Source organism: Melospiza melodia, chromosome 1 (assembly GCF_035770615.1).
Source record: "Melospiza melodia melodia isolate bMelMel2 chromosome 1, bMelMel2.pri, whole genome shotgun sequence".
Classification (NCBI taxonomy): domain Eukaryota; kingdom Metazoa; phylum Chordata; class Aves; order Passeriformes; family Passerellidae; genus Melospiza; species Melospiza melodia.
In genome coordinates, this window is record NC_086194.1 from 24,480,494 (window position 1) to 24,497,193 (window position 16,700).

Below are 16,700 nucleotides of genomic sequence, written 5' to 3' on the forward strand. Positions count from 1 at the left end.
GAGGAATTCTGTATGTGTTGCATTAATGAGGTTTGCCTCCAAAGTTTGAAAATGATTGTTGCACTTCAGACTAAGTGCTTTTCAAAAAGGTTACTCTGATACCTGGTTATAGCACCTTTGGTCTCTTTGAAGGCAGCATGAAAGTCAGGAATTAATTTTCTAAATCTTCTTTGCAGATTTGCTAAAACCATTTTTTCCCCTTGAGAATTTACCATATAGACCTGAAATGAGAGTTCATTCTGTCGTGACTTTTCTGTGATTGTTCTGTGACTTAGGTTGGAGAGATTTCTTTGCTCTTTCTGCTATAAGGTTTTGCTCTGAAAAAATTGAGGATTGAGTATAGAAACCACTCATGGCACTTTCTTGCAAACATCAGCCTCTGTCCCTGCCATAAAACACTGTACCAGTAGGTGAAGCAGTATTCTGGTTTTCTGATTTTACATAAGGAAAACTATTTGTAGATTATATTGATAACCCCAAAATTAAACATTATTTTAAAAGCTCATATATATGCTTTTTTCTCCTTCTGGAATTATTATTAATTTTCAAATTTTCTGCTGTTTGAGGTGTTTTATATTGTTTTGGTAATGAGTATTTGTGATATTTTGTATTATAGTGATGTTATTTAAAGCATGGACTTGGAAAGGACCTCCTGCAGGGGGAAGATGCCATTTAGTACTGCCTGTAAATATGCTTGTTTTGAGCTCCAGCTTAAAAATACTTCTATTCCCAGCACTCATTCTAATAGGAATTCTATTTCAGAAGCCTTTTTCAGCCTAAAGAATTAAAAAAAAAATATCCTCCTGTTTTCTGCTGACTTGATCTTATGACAAAAGAAATTTTGAGGTTTAACAGATAATTTTGTTTTTCAATGCATACTGTTCTGCTGTTTTTACAGGAAGCGATCCTATTCCTTCTCAGTCTGACTTGCTAAACAATGTGCCAAGATTTCTAATGTCCCCTGTATTTATCCACCAGAAATTTACATTTTCTGCTCTTCTTATAATCTTACCAAAATCATGCAATACTTTGGTTGAGATCTTCCTGAATTTTCCAATTCTTTTATCATTGCATCATGGTCCCAAGTTCCTTCTGTTTTGCCCCTCTTTTGATTTCTTACAGCTTCCTTGTACTGGCAGTGTGTAATGACCTTGTACAGCCAGCAGATTCTTCACTTTCCCAGTTTTTTCCAAGATATAAGCTGCTAGTTTATTGTAGAAAGATGCATGTTTTTCAATTAAGTGTCCCCTAAATGTATGCATTTACAATTTGTGCTACTGAATTTCATCCAATTCTTATTATAACAGTCATCAAGTACTTCTGTACATTATGTCAGTCCTTTTTCTGTTTTGATGGTGCCTCTTTATTTTTTTCTATTATCACTCTCATTTCTTTGTACCAGAGTAATTCATGAAAATGTTAATGAGATGGCTGATTGCTGGGAACTCCACCAGTAGCTTTTTTAGTTACTTCCCTTTCCCACACATTCTAGCTTCATTTATTTACTGTGCAATGTTGTTATATTAATACTTTTACCAAATCCCAGATAGATGATATATACTGTGTCCTTTGTGTGGAAAATCAGGTACTTTAGTCTGGTACAGTTCACTTCTTTTAGATCCACGATTTATCTTAATTTTGCCTCCATATTTCTCTTCCGGCGTTTCCATAATTTCTTCAAAACAATCTGAAATTCTACATCCCTAAAGTTAAAACAGTGGATCAGTAGTTAATTTGGATTACTTTTTTCCTTCTTTTATGTTTTCCTTTGCTGTTTTTCAGTCATAGTGATGAAGATGCAGATTTAAGTTGCCCAGTCAAGTAACAGAAATAATTGTCTTACTTTTTAGGAAAGTAGTAGTGTCCATTGTGTCATACTGAATGAATATGACAGTGTTTGTTGTAACCATTTTGAAGTATTTCCATGTGCTGTATGCTTTGTATGGAGGGTAAACGAATAATTTAAAAAGTAGTTTTGTATTTATAAACTGCATAAATGAGTTGCTAATGTATGATTGAAGTGGGCGTGATTACAATTTTGTTTGAATTTCAAATTAACAGTTCATTTTTGAGATTTCTCTCACATTAATTAACTAAGGTAATTAGTTCTATTTCTAGTATGAAGTAGCCATTAGACTAATTTATAAGGTTAATATTTCCTATCAAGCCATTGCATGTTGAATTAAAATGTAAAGGAAGAATAAACCAGTGTTAAATTTGTATGGAATAGTTTAACTAAGCACTGTATATCAGCAAGAATAATTAATGATTATGTCATTATATATATTGATTTGGTGATCTCTTAATTAATATTATTCTGACCTAAGAAATAGTTTAGTGCGTGTTTCTTATGTTGATGGGTTTTAATGCTTTTTTTGGCCTTATTTTTGCTTGTGTTAAGAATGGGGTTTGAGGACAAATTCTTAGTTTTTGCTTGCTTTAAACCCCATTATCTTGCAAGAAAATAATAATAGTGATGACCAACCTCAAAGCAGAAGTTGTTAGCTGAAGTGAGTGATTGGTAACATAACAGAACCTCTTGCGACTTAATCTTAAATCACACAGTGTTTAACAGACTTTGCACTTCTTCCTTCAGAGCAATGTTTTAGCTCTCAATGTGTGTCTTCCTTCCACCATTCCATTTTCCCAGTACCTGGGTCAGGGATTCCCAAGGTCTTGTCAATGGAATCTGATGCACAGAAGGCATTTGATATATTAGCCTTTCCTGTGTCCCCTCACCAGGGTTCCTTCTCCATTTAGTAGCAGGCCTTTTGTTATTGATGTATTTGAAGAAGTCCTTCTTGACCATATTTAATTCCAGGTAGGCCTTAGCTTTTTCTGTCTTTATGTCTGCCCACTCCAACAGCATCTTTATATTCATTCCAAGTGGCCTGTCCCTGCTTCTACCTCCTGTATATGTCTTGCTTTAGTGAGTTTTGACAGATGTTCCTTGTTCATCCATGCTGGTCTCTTGCCCCCTTTGCCCAATTTCTTGCTCATCAGGATGCACCATTGTTGAGCCTGGAGGAAGTGGTACTTGAATATTGACCATCTCTCTTGGACCCTTTTTTTCCTGCAGAGCCCGTCCCCATGGGATTCTTCCAAGAACATCCCCAGAGATGCTGAAGTTAGCTCTTGAGAAGCCCAGGGTTGCAATTTGGCTTGCTGCCTTGCTTCCTTCATGCAGGATACTGAACTCCACAATCTCATAGTCACTGTAGCCAAGGCTGTCCCCAACCTTCACACTTCTAATAAGGCCTTCCTTGTTCATTTGTATAAGGTTGAGCAACACACCATTCCTCACTGGTATCTTCCACCATCTCTGTCAGGAAGTTGTAGTCAATGCTTTACTGTTTGTGCTTTGCTGTTTTATTCTTGTAGCACATGTCAGGATGACTGAAGTTCCCTATGAGAACCAGGGCCTGTGACCATGAGGCTGCTTCTACTTCTCTGTTAAAAGACTTCATCCACTTCCTTCTCCTCATCAGGTGGCCTGTAGCAAACACCCCTGACAGTGTGACCCTTACTAGTCTGCTCTGTTATCCTAACACTTGAACTCTGGACTGACTCATCATCCACCCCAAGACAGAGCTCAATACATTCCAGGTGTTGCCTCACATCAGCACCACTCCACCATTGTGCTTTCCAGGTCTGTCTTTCCTAAGCAGCATGTAGCCCTTCATGACAATATTCCAGTCACACAAGCTATCCCAACATAGCTCCATAGCTGCAATGGGATCAAAGCTCTGTGACTGCCTACACATCTCTAATTCCTCCTGTTTGTTCCTACTGTGTGCATTGGTGTACAGGCACTTCATAGAGGTATTTCAGTATGTCAATATCCCAGTGGGAGTGCAAGGGGATGTCCCATAGTCCTGTTTTGTGTCTTTGGCTGCTTGTACCTGCTGGAGGTATCCCACTTAAACCTTATTTTTCTGCATGCATGGTCACTGTAACTTTCCCCTTACTCCATCTTTCCTAGTTTAAAGCTCACTTTACCAGGTTGGCCTGGTAAAGATTTATTGGCAAGAATTTATGTGTGCTAATTTGAGAGGTGCATCAGTTTTGTATAGATTAGTCTGATAAAGAATGCTCTCTACTTGCTATCCTGAAGGACAGAAGGAGTTCTGCAAACAATACTTCAAAAGAAACCTGGCAAATGTTAGCAGTTTAAGCTATCTAGAGCCTCTAGAAATTCAAGCTACTTTCAATTGCTGAATCTTTAAGTGTTTTTTTCAAGTATTTCTGGAAATTTCTATTTTGATACGGCTTTGGACTGTGTTTATGCTGTTTGGAGGTATTCTTATATATCCCTTTTTAACCCAAAACAATAATTTCAGCCCAAGTATAGGTAACAATGTGTATACACTAAAAACTGGTGTCCTGTTAGAGAGAGCAATGAGGAGGAAATGTTCTTGGAACACTTGTTGTGTCAAGATGCTGAGTGATGTAGTAATAGAGAAATGTTCTTGGCACTGGAAGATTTTTATAGGTGCAGTACTTGGGCAGTACTTGCATAGCCCTTTGGAAAAGCATGAGACACTGCCCAAGAGATTACCTTCAGTATTGATGCCAGCTGCACAGATACTTGGAAGCCTTAACTGTCCAGATTGTGACTCATCACTCATATTGGATTGCAGGCAACTTGAAAAATATGCTTATCACAGAGTAAGTGGTGCAAGTCAGCCTGTCCAATACAGAATATTCAGATAGTATGGATGAAAGTGACGCTTGCTTTAATTAGGGTACCAGTACCATCCTTTCACAAACATCCAAAAATTTCCACATTGGACTGTGCATTGGATATTCCCTTTTAGAATACAAATAGAATTTTTAAATCCACTTTTCAGTTTTTTCATAATAGTATGGGTCAAAATATTAATAATTAAGTAGTATAGAGTTAACAAAAGGGCTAAAGTGACAATTATCAATTATTACAACCTGTGTCAAATCTCTAAAAATAACAAAACATATGCTTGCACGTCTCAGCAAACAGGGGCATAGTCATTCAGTAAGGAGTCTAAATTAGATAGAAACCTGGAAGGTAGCAATGTCAGGCTATTTCTTAGTTCTTACTCTAGTGCTCTACCATTTTATCAGGTATGTAGCTGTATCATGCCTGTTTCAAGTTAGTTATCTTGCTGACCTACACAATTACTTGCTTGAAAAATTCAAATAACTCCCCCTTCATTAAAAGCTAGCTTTTGTTTCTTTGCTCCCCAGTTTCTCTGATTCAACCAATATTTTCTCTATCTGTTAGTAGATTACTTCTCTGGGCAGAGTATTAACTTGAAGATGACTGTTGTTGACTACAGGAAAAAGAAATTGTTTTACCACCTTACTGTAATTTTTCTAATCTGTCACATCTAAACATGTCTGGAATATGACAATTTGTGAAATGACCTGCTGTACCCTACATGCTGGGGTGGACTGGATTTGTGTTTTGGTTAAAAAATTGCTGTCTGTCTCTTACTGTAATAACCAAACAGTTTGTTGGTAACAAAATAACGTTTGTTATATGTTATGTTTTTAGAACAGTAAAAGGCCAGCAGGATGTCATTTTTGAGGTATCTAGCAGGAAATGCGGGGTCTCTGCCATATCAGGATTTTCATTAAATGTGCTTCTTTTATGACGCAATGAAGAGCCATGTCCTATGCTGGAAACAAAAATACGTGAAAACTATATGCCCTGTGAACTAGGCTTGTAAGGAGAAATCCCTTTTGGACTCCAAATCCTATGATCAGTTTGATTCAGATAACATATAGATGAAGATCCTGAGGCCGAGGTTTTTTTATTATTTTTAAAAAAGTTATTTTCTGAAGTCCAGTGTGTTACAACAGAGAATAGTAAGGAAGAGAAGGATTTCTTCTCCCTGGATGTTCCAGGGTGCTGACATCCTCCTTTACTCTTAGTCTCTCCCCCTGGAAACATTTCAAACTTAAAACTACTTGAGATTCTTACCACAGGATAGAAAGGAAGGAGAGCAGAAAATGCTGTATCACTGATGTGAAGCACATAACTCCTACAGTTGTTGGGTAAAATCCAATCTTGGGCATATAATTTTTATACTGTGTTTTTCTATTGCTTGAAAAATAGCCATATGTGCATATATAAACACACTAAAGCATAAAATCTTCAGTGGCTCTATATAGCATTTGCCAGACACTGCTTTAGCAGATTATTATTTTGTACCTAAATGAAGCTGAAACTTAAAGAGGATCCTGACAGTTGTGTGTTGAATTTGGTACCAGAAGGCTGAGAATGGTTGAGTACATTTTGGTAAGGATTAACATCTATATTTTGAGAAGTATTGGTGTCTTAAGCCATCATTTTAGCTTTGTTTTTAAACCTTTCCAATCTGTAAACTGTTATTAATTTGTTGTTAATAAACGATGAAGGCTACGTAATACACTTGATAAAATTGGCTTTGAGTTTGTCTGAACTGTCGTTGTAGCACTTGTGCTGAGGAAACTGATCTTCTGTATTTGATTTTTAAGGGAAATACATGCAGATGATGAATATTCTGAAGCCTATTGCATTTGATGTGATCCACTTCATGTCCCAGCTCTTTGATTACTATCTGTATGCAGTCTATACATTTTTTGGCCGAAATGACATGGTAGGTAGAAGCATTTTTCATTTTCAAGTATCACTCTACACAGAGAATGAAAATACAGAGGAGATCTCTTTGCTTAAAATGTTACCTAATATGTAATTCCCAGAAAAATTAGTGGCAATAAAATGGATTTGAATGTAGGAGTAAGAAAAGGCTGATTAGATCAGCAATAAAGGAAGGAAGTACTGGGAACATTATTGTTAGCGAGACATTAATCATATTACGTTTTGAATAGATAGACTCTCTATACTTTTTTCCAGCACTATTGAAAAGGAGGAAAGATACTGTGAAATACCTAGAAGTAGTAGTAGAAAGGGAGATTGCAGAAGGGTGGTTTGAGCCTAGACAGTATAAGGTGATTGAAGTTTTCTATATGTATTTCTCTAGTTTACATGAGAATAGCAAATGTAGGAAAAGGGGACCATGAAAGTTAAGTAGGTAGTTTAGTTTAAGAAATTTGAAAGACACTTTTTCATATCTAGTATTTTTCTGTCAAACTACTTGAATTAATGAAAACAATGTTTTTTTGAGTGATCTTGTAGTTGAAAAAAATGCTTGTTGGCAATGTCTTTACATAATATAGATCAGCTGTCAATAGAATTGTCCTAATAGCTGCATGTGAAAACAACTTTCTCCTATCTTGGCCCCTAAATTACTCCACAAGTAACAGTGTTGAGGGGTGCCAAATCCATCATCATTTGTTGGCAAATTGTAATGAATTTTCAGACTCAACATATGGTTCTAAAAGGTTTTGAACTGTTTGGCAGGACAAATGTATTTGCAATTGTGTTTACAAGATGGGTGGAGGGTGTTTTCCTTTTGTTGGGTTTTTGTTTTGGTTTTTTTGTTTGTTTGGGGTTTGGTTTGGGGCTTCTTGGTTTGTTTTTTAAGATAATTGATTTCCATTGGCTTAGTTGCTCTGCTATTCACATTGTGTTGCATTTATTATTATTTTTTTGCACCTCCTGTTTTGTGTTTCTAAAGCCCATACTAGCTTCCTCATTTTGTGCTTTTAACAGAGAACAGCACAGTGCTAGGCAGGTAAATGTTCTAGCAGACGGGTGGTAAAATTGTGATGTTTTTGTACTGTGCCTAGTGTTTGTTTTGACAGATTGTTTTCCATGGGAAACACAATGCTTGCAAGGGTTTGTGATTGTAATAAACCCTTTTGTAATGCTGCTTAAATGTCCTCACTCCCCATAGTGTTTCTAAACCTTTAGAAATTAGAGATGGGTGATGGTATGTGATTTAGACCACTCAGAGAGTTCTGGTTTTATTTTTATTCAGAAAATAATGTGAAATGGGATTCTTAGAGTATGCTGGTATAACTTCCTTAAATGTTTAAAATTATTTGTGAATATTATGGTTATTTTGTATATGTGAGTTAGTACACACATAAGGATAGTGTCTGGTTATACAGAGTTCATTGCCAGCTTAGTGAAAACCAAGGATTTAAAATATATATGTTGAGTTCTATGGCTGTTCACTATGCTGTCATTGCTTTTTCCAGACCTTGTTCAAATCATTATCCTATGTAATCAGTATTAGCTTTCTTCGCTTCCAAAAGTTAAACACTGTTGTAACTAGAATTGCTTTGAAAACTTTATTTGTGGGCTGCAAATTAAGCCTACCTTGTCTCAAATTATGGAGTAATAAAAAAGTATTGCCTGTATTTAACATCTACTCATTAAAATTGAAGACATTCATGAACATGCCACAAAATAGTTTTCCTTAGCAGAAACAAATTGAGGTGAGTTTTCTTTTTCTTTTTCTTTTTTTTTTCTTTTTTTTTTTTTTGACAGGACATTGCACTAATTTGTAAACTTACTTTTTAAAGTAACTTTAGGAGATTATTATAAGAGGTAATTACTCTAAGAGGTTAATGATAAGAGATAAAATTAGTGATGAACAGAATTATTCTGCAAATTGTTTAATGCTCTGCTTACTAGCCTTACTAGGTCATCAATTTATGGAATTTAAAAATCTATAGTTCTGCAAATAGAAATAGCAAGAACTTGTATGAATTGAGTCAGCTGTACTGATGAGTGAAATGTTCATGGTGAAGCCGTGAGGTTCTGTTCTTGTGGATGTGTCTCCTAGATCAGGTTATAGATTTCATCAGAGTGTACTTTCAGTGGGAATTCAACTCAGATGTAAATTGTCATTTAATATATAGGAGGATTGGGGCAGATGGACATTTTAAATTAGAAACTTGGGATGCAGTAAATGGTGACCTGATTTGTACCTCTCTTTATTCACACAGAGGGGAGGAGGTCACATAAACTCAAATACTTCCTTCCCTGAAGTCTAATAATGCAGCATACAACAGTGCCCTAAATAATGTTCAGCAAATTGCCTTTTGGTGTGAATCACATACCAGAACTGTATTCAAATCCTTCCAGGTTGTTGACTTAAGTTTGTGTTTGTTGCACATCCCGTTTCCACTTTCTTTGTTGTGTTAGTTTGTTGGGGGATTTTATTAACAGTAGAAGATAAGAAGTTACAATAATTATGCATGTCAAATCAGACCCTCAGCTGGTATAATCCATTGCACTTAGCAGGAAATTAGTGTAGCTATATATATGTGTGTGTGTATACATATAAAAATAAAATAAATACATATATATAGCATAGGTGTATATATTTAACTATATATCCCAGCTGTGCATCAGCCCCGTACATTTCTGAGCTGTGAGCATGTAGGTGGCACATTTCTGAGGTAGATCTTTGTAGGCATTAAGTAATAATGACTGTTTGTAAAGATCAGTGGTTATAATTTTTACTTATGCAAGATATATATCTGATGATTACAAGGGATTGTAGAAAAAAGAGTGAAAACCATTTGACTTGGATGTGGTGTGAATGCAAAGCTCAGAGATGGTGTTGTGGGGAACTATTCCAGGCTCAATGAGAAATGTGGGGAGCCATTCCAGGCCCAAATGAGAAAATCTACAGCCCTGAAGTTAAATACAAAAATATGTATTTAAGATACTGGATGTTTTATTGGTATGAATGATACTTAGTCATCTTCATGGAAGATACTTAGGTCATTCTTCATACCAGTGCAGTGTTGAGTGCTGTGACCTCTGTTGATTTTCTTTTCATTTTGTGTGGCTGTGATTTTGTGCTAAAATTTTAATGTGAGCAAGTTGTAGATAGTCTTTGCAAGCTCAAGTTTTGCTATGTAACTTTAAAGTTTAAACCAAAGAGATTTCCTTTCCCATCTTAAGTAGAATGCATTTCTTCCAGTTTGAATCTACAGGACTGGGCCTCAGCAGCAGCAGATTACGCACCACACTGAACAGAATCCAGGAGAGTCTGATTGATCTGGTAAGTACCTGGATGTTGTTAATGCTCAGTGGGAGAGAGGACTGTATATGACATTCAGGAATTATATTTCATCATGGCATTTTGATTTTTTTCCTCTTTTCACATTCAGTGTGAATGTATCTAATAAGCCTTTGTTATTAGACAATGGTTGGTTTCGTGATGTAGAGGTCATTATTGTATTAAATCACTTGTTTCCAATGCACAGCAAAACTAATTAAATAGATTTTGCTAGATGTAACAGTGAAATTCGATATTTAAATCTTCTATTACAATTCATGTAATAAAGAGAGACAATTCAGTATTATCTTTACTAAGAGACATTTTATAAAAAGATGACTCATTTTTCTTCAGTAAAAGAATAGCAAAACTGTAAGCTCTCCTGAAGATTGTTCACCTTTCAGGATAACAGAGGTTGTATACTAAGACCTTCCTTAATTTTGAGGAACTTTCCCTGATGTACTTTTTTGGATTATATCCCATTGGTCATTTTGTGTTTTATTTTGAAAGTGTGAAAAGTAAATCTGGTGCTCATGTCACACTGGCAGTAGACTACTGTCCTGCACAGGAGGATGGTAAAGGAGACTGTAGGTAGGTTTTGTGGATTCAGCTGAACAGCAGAGTTTATAAAGAAATATTGCTAAAAACTACACCAGAAATGGAAGTTTGAAGTTTTCATATTCCATCTAAATATCAAACCCTTGAAACGTTTTGAAGAAATTTCCTGAGGGTATCATAAATGGGTTATGTAGTAGTTAATACCCTGGATGCTACAGAAAGGTTTTAGTTTCTGAGGCTTCTATCTTAGAAAGAAGAAAAATATGTTTTACTCTGACTTGCACAAGGATTTGACACTCCAAGAAATGTACTTCATGCTTTTTAAATTCCTTGAAGCATTATATCAAATCCTAAACTGTTCTCTCAGAGAAGCATCTTAAAAGGCTTGGAGGTCATTTCTTATACAGTCAGTAGAGGGAGCATAAGATAACTAATAACCCTAGGCCTCTGAAAAGGAGAAAAAGGCTTCTTGATATTCTTCTCAAAGGTAGTGTATGCAGAAAGAAAAATTAATTATAGGAAGTACTTCCAAATCAGTTAAAGATTATCGAAAAATGGTAAGTTATGGAATTAATTTTTTAAATTTCTCTGTAGTGATGGTTCCTGACAGTGCTTTACAGACTTCATTTTTTTAGCAGTTAAAATAATTGAAAAAAATTCTAGGAGTGAAATAGAAAAATAACAGCAGTTTGTTTTCTTCCTCAGTCATTAATAGTACTGTAATAGATAATGTTATTGCCAGTTGAAATTAATTGCTATGTTCAATGTAAGATTTGAAAGAAGAAAGAAATCTTAGCTAACTGCTGTTAGCTTAAAGACATTCCATAAGGTTTATTAATATCTATGAACTTAAGCCAGTCTTATAGTATAAATGGTAATTTTTCGCTTTTTAATATATGAGGAAGCTAAAGTATTCTGGGTATTTTTGTTTATTGTTTGCTTATTTTTAAAAATTTGTGAAAGTCAAGTTTCATTTTCATTGTGTCATAAAAAGCGTATTTCTTGAGACTGCATGGATGGTTCTGAATTGCTCAAGGAATTCTCCTATCTTCTTTTAAATTTTTGTAAATTACTTTTTGAAAGTGTTCATGTTTGTGTTGTGGCATTCAGTCTCATGACCTCTTGGGAATTTACGGTTGTTGCCTTGTCTTCAACCCATGGTAACTTTACTAAGGGCTTAATTTCTGTCACATTTCATTTCCTGATGACAGCATCAATATTTTATTTCCATAAGGATGGTCTGAATCTGACAATTCTGAGTCTGTGACCAAAACTTGGCCAGAGTTGCATAGAGATGAGAATAATTTCACAAATCTGTCAGTGTCTGTGAAGGTTGAGCTACATGGTCTATATCAAGATGCTTCAGTAAGTTAGATTGGATAATTTCTAGCTTTCCTCTTGGACTTTCTCAATTACTTTTTTTGAGATATGTGTGAATGGAGGCCTCTTTACTCAAATTTATTGTCAGGATTTAGAGGAATAATTGGAGGATTGAGTGGCCTCCCCCTCCAGCTTTGTGTGGAAGTCTGGTAGTTTCTATTTAGGATTGAATTAATGCTATCTAGTTTATACCAGATGCCTTTTTTTTTTAAATAATATTCATTTTGTTGTTGTTCGGCTGCATTTTAAGTTTCCTTTGGGAAGGAAAAAGTTATGTGGAATGGGAGTTCCACTTCTGGCAAGTTAAAGCACTAAGTGTTCTTTCTTGCATTTTTGTAGCATGTTCAGTATGAAGAGTATGGAGGTCGATTGGAGCATTCCCTGTAACTCCTTATGGAGCTGCTTTATTTTCCCATTATTACAGTGCAAGAAGTGTCTGTCCTTTAATATATACTGTGCTTACAGTATACTAACCATACTTGGAAAAGAAGTATTTTCCTGGATTTTATTTGGACCACTGAGTGACTGGGTCAGATTTCTGCCTTGTGGCCAGTGCGCAAAGGGCTGCAGCATTTGAAGCACTTCCTCTACTCTTCCTTCCATCCCTTCTCATGCATCACGTGCCTCCTGCTTCTGTCCCCTCTGAGCAGGATTCAGCTGTAGCTGAATCACCTCTCCACTGCTTTGTGCAGTCTAACACCTCATAGCAAAACCAACTGTACTTTATAAACTGCAGCAAGTAAGTCCTCCTGCAGTTTAGATTAATGTTTTACACAGCAAACAGGAAATAGCTGAAATGTGAACATGTATTTAGTCCTGCTAACTTCTTTGCAAGGCAGTAATGTGACCTCAGCTGTGGTACATATTATTCAGTGTCAGAATGTTTTCCTACACTGATAAATGATAAACCACATTATAGGAAACAAAAACTCCCAAACAATAAACAGTGACCAAACTGCTTCAGTTGGTAGTAAATGAGCTCATGCTGGTCATAATTGGGATACAAAAACATTTTTAATTTGAGCTTTTCTGAAAATTTGGATGTTCTGTATGATATAATCAAAATGACCGTAATAAAATTCTTCATTATGACAATGATAAAAGGACTTAAAGGACTCTTTACAATTGAGCAAGCATGTTCTTAAAACACTAGTGCTTTACATATGCTTCCAATCTCAAACTGTTACAAATTTAATAATAATGGAATCCAATTATGGCTTTTTTAAAAATACCGTACTGCTAATCCAGATACTGGTTTAAGTATGATATGAACTTTTTTTTTTGGTAAATAAATAGACTTAGTTAAAAATAAATAAAAAGGGTATACCAATTAGCAAACCTTTATTTGCTTTCTTATAGTAAGTTATGTGGAAGTGTGCTGACAGCTTACAGTGATTGAGTAAGCTGTTTTCTGTATGTAACCTCCTTGTCTTAGCATTAAAGCAATACCTTTAGGCTAAATCAAAAGTATAAGAAACAAAAGCACTGTGAGTATTTGTTTTAAAGTAGTTTAGGGTTTGAGAGTTAAGAGAACAGTATGACTTTCAAAGATTTATTTGGCCACACTGTATTGAACTTCATATGTGTATCTAACTTCACAGTCAGGTCTTTGCACATCTAGCACAGAATAGCTTTCATGCAGATCTCTGCTATGCAGCAGCTTCAGAGTTCATAATTTAATAATTACTTCTGGATCCTCCAGAAGTAGCACTCTACACCTTCATATTTACTCTACAAATATCTACACTCTACAGATTCGTGTACGCTCTGCAAACACACTACTCATTCATATAAGCAGATTGTATAAAAAGAAAACACAGAAAGAGAATGCTGAAAAGGGGATGAAGAAGTGCTGTTCTTTCATCCTCACTCAGATGTGACTTAGATTAGGCTAAATACATCAAAGCAAGCCCCTTTTTGGGTTGCTTGTATCTCCTCACTGGCAGTTTCCAAGTCGGTATGTAGAGGTACCTGCACACATTGTCCTTGTGTCTAATTTCTAACAGAAACGTATTTTTACACAGTAATGGTGTCCATGTTAGTTCACTGTGAGCTTTAAGTCTGTAAGTACAAGGCATCAATCAGTTTCTTGGGTGCTTTGGTGGGAATAATTAGTGCTTTGGAAGGAAAATACTTCTGATTCCTTGCTCTTTCTGTTTTTGAGCAGCTTCCATATATTCAAAAAATGTAAATGTAATCATGATACTGTCATTGCCTAGATCTTGTTGGTGAATGTCCTGTGTATGTAAATAGCTGCTTTGAGTGATGTTGCTGCAAAAAGAGATTTGGGGACCAAATAACCATGGAATACTCATAAATAATTCATTGTAAACAGATTTGCTCAAGCACAAACTGAAATTTAGAGTGAAGTTTCTTAAAGTTACTTACAGCAGTAGAAAATCACTGTAGTAAAGTATCTAAGTATTGCAATGCAACGTATAGAAGAGTAGATGGAAGGAATTACTGATATAAATGAGTATTGGTCAATGTATTTTAGAATCTGTCTTTACTTTGGTCTTTGGACTCCTTCCCCAGAAAGTATATGTCTTTTGGCAGAGTCAGGTTAGAGATTGATAGTGCAGAGATGGAAAATGTAGATTTTTCAGACGCACAAATAAGATAAAGATTGGTGGGAATAATTTTTTTCTTCATGTCTGACTTCCCATCCCATTTTGGCTTTGACTCTTTTATCCTGTGGAATGGTGCAATTCAGTTACATTAGTCCCAGTGCTGGAAACAGTTTGGTTTTCCTTAAAATGTCACATCACAGGCCTACATTTTGTAGTGTGGATGGGTTCCCTATTACATATAGTTTGGCAAAATACTAGTGGCAAACTCTGGAGACTCTTGCCTGTGGAGCTGTTTACCTGACAGGGCTGTTCCTAGCACAGGATGCAGCTCCTAAAGGGCACAGCTAAGGTCCTCAGTGAAATGGTAGCTGTGATTCTTGGTGAGGTTTTATTTAGCTGAAGAGTGCAACATTTCTAATTCATGCTTGGTCTCCTGCTGCTTGAAAGGCAAAAAAACCTGAAGAAAAAAATTAAAAAACACTGTTTGTGGGTTTTCTCTTTCCCCTCTTTAAAAGAGATTTTTAAGTGTACATAGTTACTGTTATGTACATGATGACAATTTTTAAGGCATTGTATGAATTGCTTATCAAGGGAAGAGAACTGTGTATATACAGAGTTCTGACATGACAAGCTCTTTGAAATTATGCTAGGACTTCCTCACATTTTTCATTTAAAGTTCTTCATAGAAGTTTTTTTTTTGTGTTTACTCGACTGTATTACCAAGTAGACTTCAATAATTTATTGGAGCTTTTGAGCTTATTTAATTGGATATATTTTCTGAGTTTTGGCAATTGCTTGGTCTCTCTTTAAGCAGTCTCTGGGACATCTCATTTTTGTCACTTCTGACTCTTGCTGGGCACTAAAACTGGGCTGTTTCCAGAGGGGTGCAGGTGTCCACAGACTCACAGCTGAGCCCTTGGGAACCAGAAGCAGCTCTTCTTGAGAAAATTTCTTTGTGCAAGAAAGTGGTGCAGTAAAAACGTGTGTGAGCAGACCAGACCAGCTTATGTGCTTTTTTTGCAAGGTAGTGGTTCAGGTTCTAATGATGCCTGTGTGTGTGGTTTTCTGTGGAGTCTCATTTGACATTAATTTTTTTAGGACATAGTTCATGACTCATTTTCTCAGTTATCTGTCAGCACACAGTGATTCCTCACAGAGGGATTGTTGCATTGGTTGAGACAACCAGTAGTAAATAAGCCTTCCAAATTCTTGTAATGTTTTAATGCAGAAGATCTGACATTTACCTTTGAAAAAAAAAAAGTCAAAGATCCCAGAAGTGATGCAAACTTAATTGAACTGTTTACTAAGTCAGTGGGACTGACCCAAATGAGTTTTGGGACATGCTTGTTTTGTGACAAAGAGCATGGAGGATCCCCAGTCTTGAAACCAGAACCTCATGCCTGCCGTGAGGCAATGCTGATCGATTCAACCCTGAGGACAGTGTGAAATGTGTGCACTGTAAATGTTGGGAAGTTTGGGGATCAGTTTTATGGCTCTTCAATAATGCTATAAAGACACCATTTGCATGAAAAGGACTGTAAATAATAGAAAATTATTAGCATGGTTTCTCAAGATGGTTTGTAGTTTGGTTTTTAAAGATATGGTTTCTTAAAGCCTGTAGAGTGGTGATTACATTGTTTATGTTTGATTTACTTTCTTGCAAGTTGAGGCAAGATTACCTGCTTGGTAAGTTTTGTGCCCCTCAGCAAGGAAAGACTAATCTTGCAATTTAAAACATAGTAGGAGTATTATAAAATTCCATTTAAAACCTTAACGCATTTACAACATATTGAGGAAATACTTCTACCTTGAAAGCAATGTGCTTTTACAATTCGCCCTACCTATAATTTTCAGCATTTAGATCTGCAAGCTCAAAGGGGAGAAAAAAAAAGCGTGATTGGTTGCTTTCAGTACATTTCATGTGATCAAAAGTTCTTGTATGTTAAGCATCTACTTGGATTTAGTTGAACTATTTTCTGTCTATATTTTTCATTCTATTTTGAATACAATAAGAAGTTATGCTTTCTTTGATCAGTTTGCTTTCTTGTAATTGATGCTCATGATATTACAGGAACTATTAATTACAGTTTTTAAACAGAGATGATGGAGCTGTCCTGTTTTATGTAAACATTTGGGGTTAGTCTGCTTTTCCTTGTCCATCAGCACACATCAAGTTCTTGGCAGTAGTGTTGGTATGTTGCAGCTGCTGTAGACTGTTCTTTTGCCAGAACCTTTTCAGATAGTACAG

The 16,700-nt window shown here is 35.9% G+C and overlaps 1 protein-coding gene across 1 annotated transcript in view; it reads left to right on the top strand.

The window, feature by feature from the left end:
• Nucleotides 1-16,700, top strand: part of VPS50 (VPS50 subunit of EARP/GARPII complex) — an 81,866-nt gene that overhangs the window by 50,811 nt on the left and 14,355 nt on the right. The window contains exons 21-22 of the mRNA XM_063151418.1: nucleotides 6,499-6,620; nucleotides 9,867-9,947. Coding sequence (XP_063007488.1) covers nucleotides 6,499-6,620; nucleotides 9,867-9,947 — 203 coding nt within the window. The remainder of the gene's footprint in view (nucleotides 1-6,498; nucleotides 6,621-9,866; nucleotides 9,948-16,700) is intronic.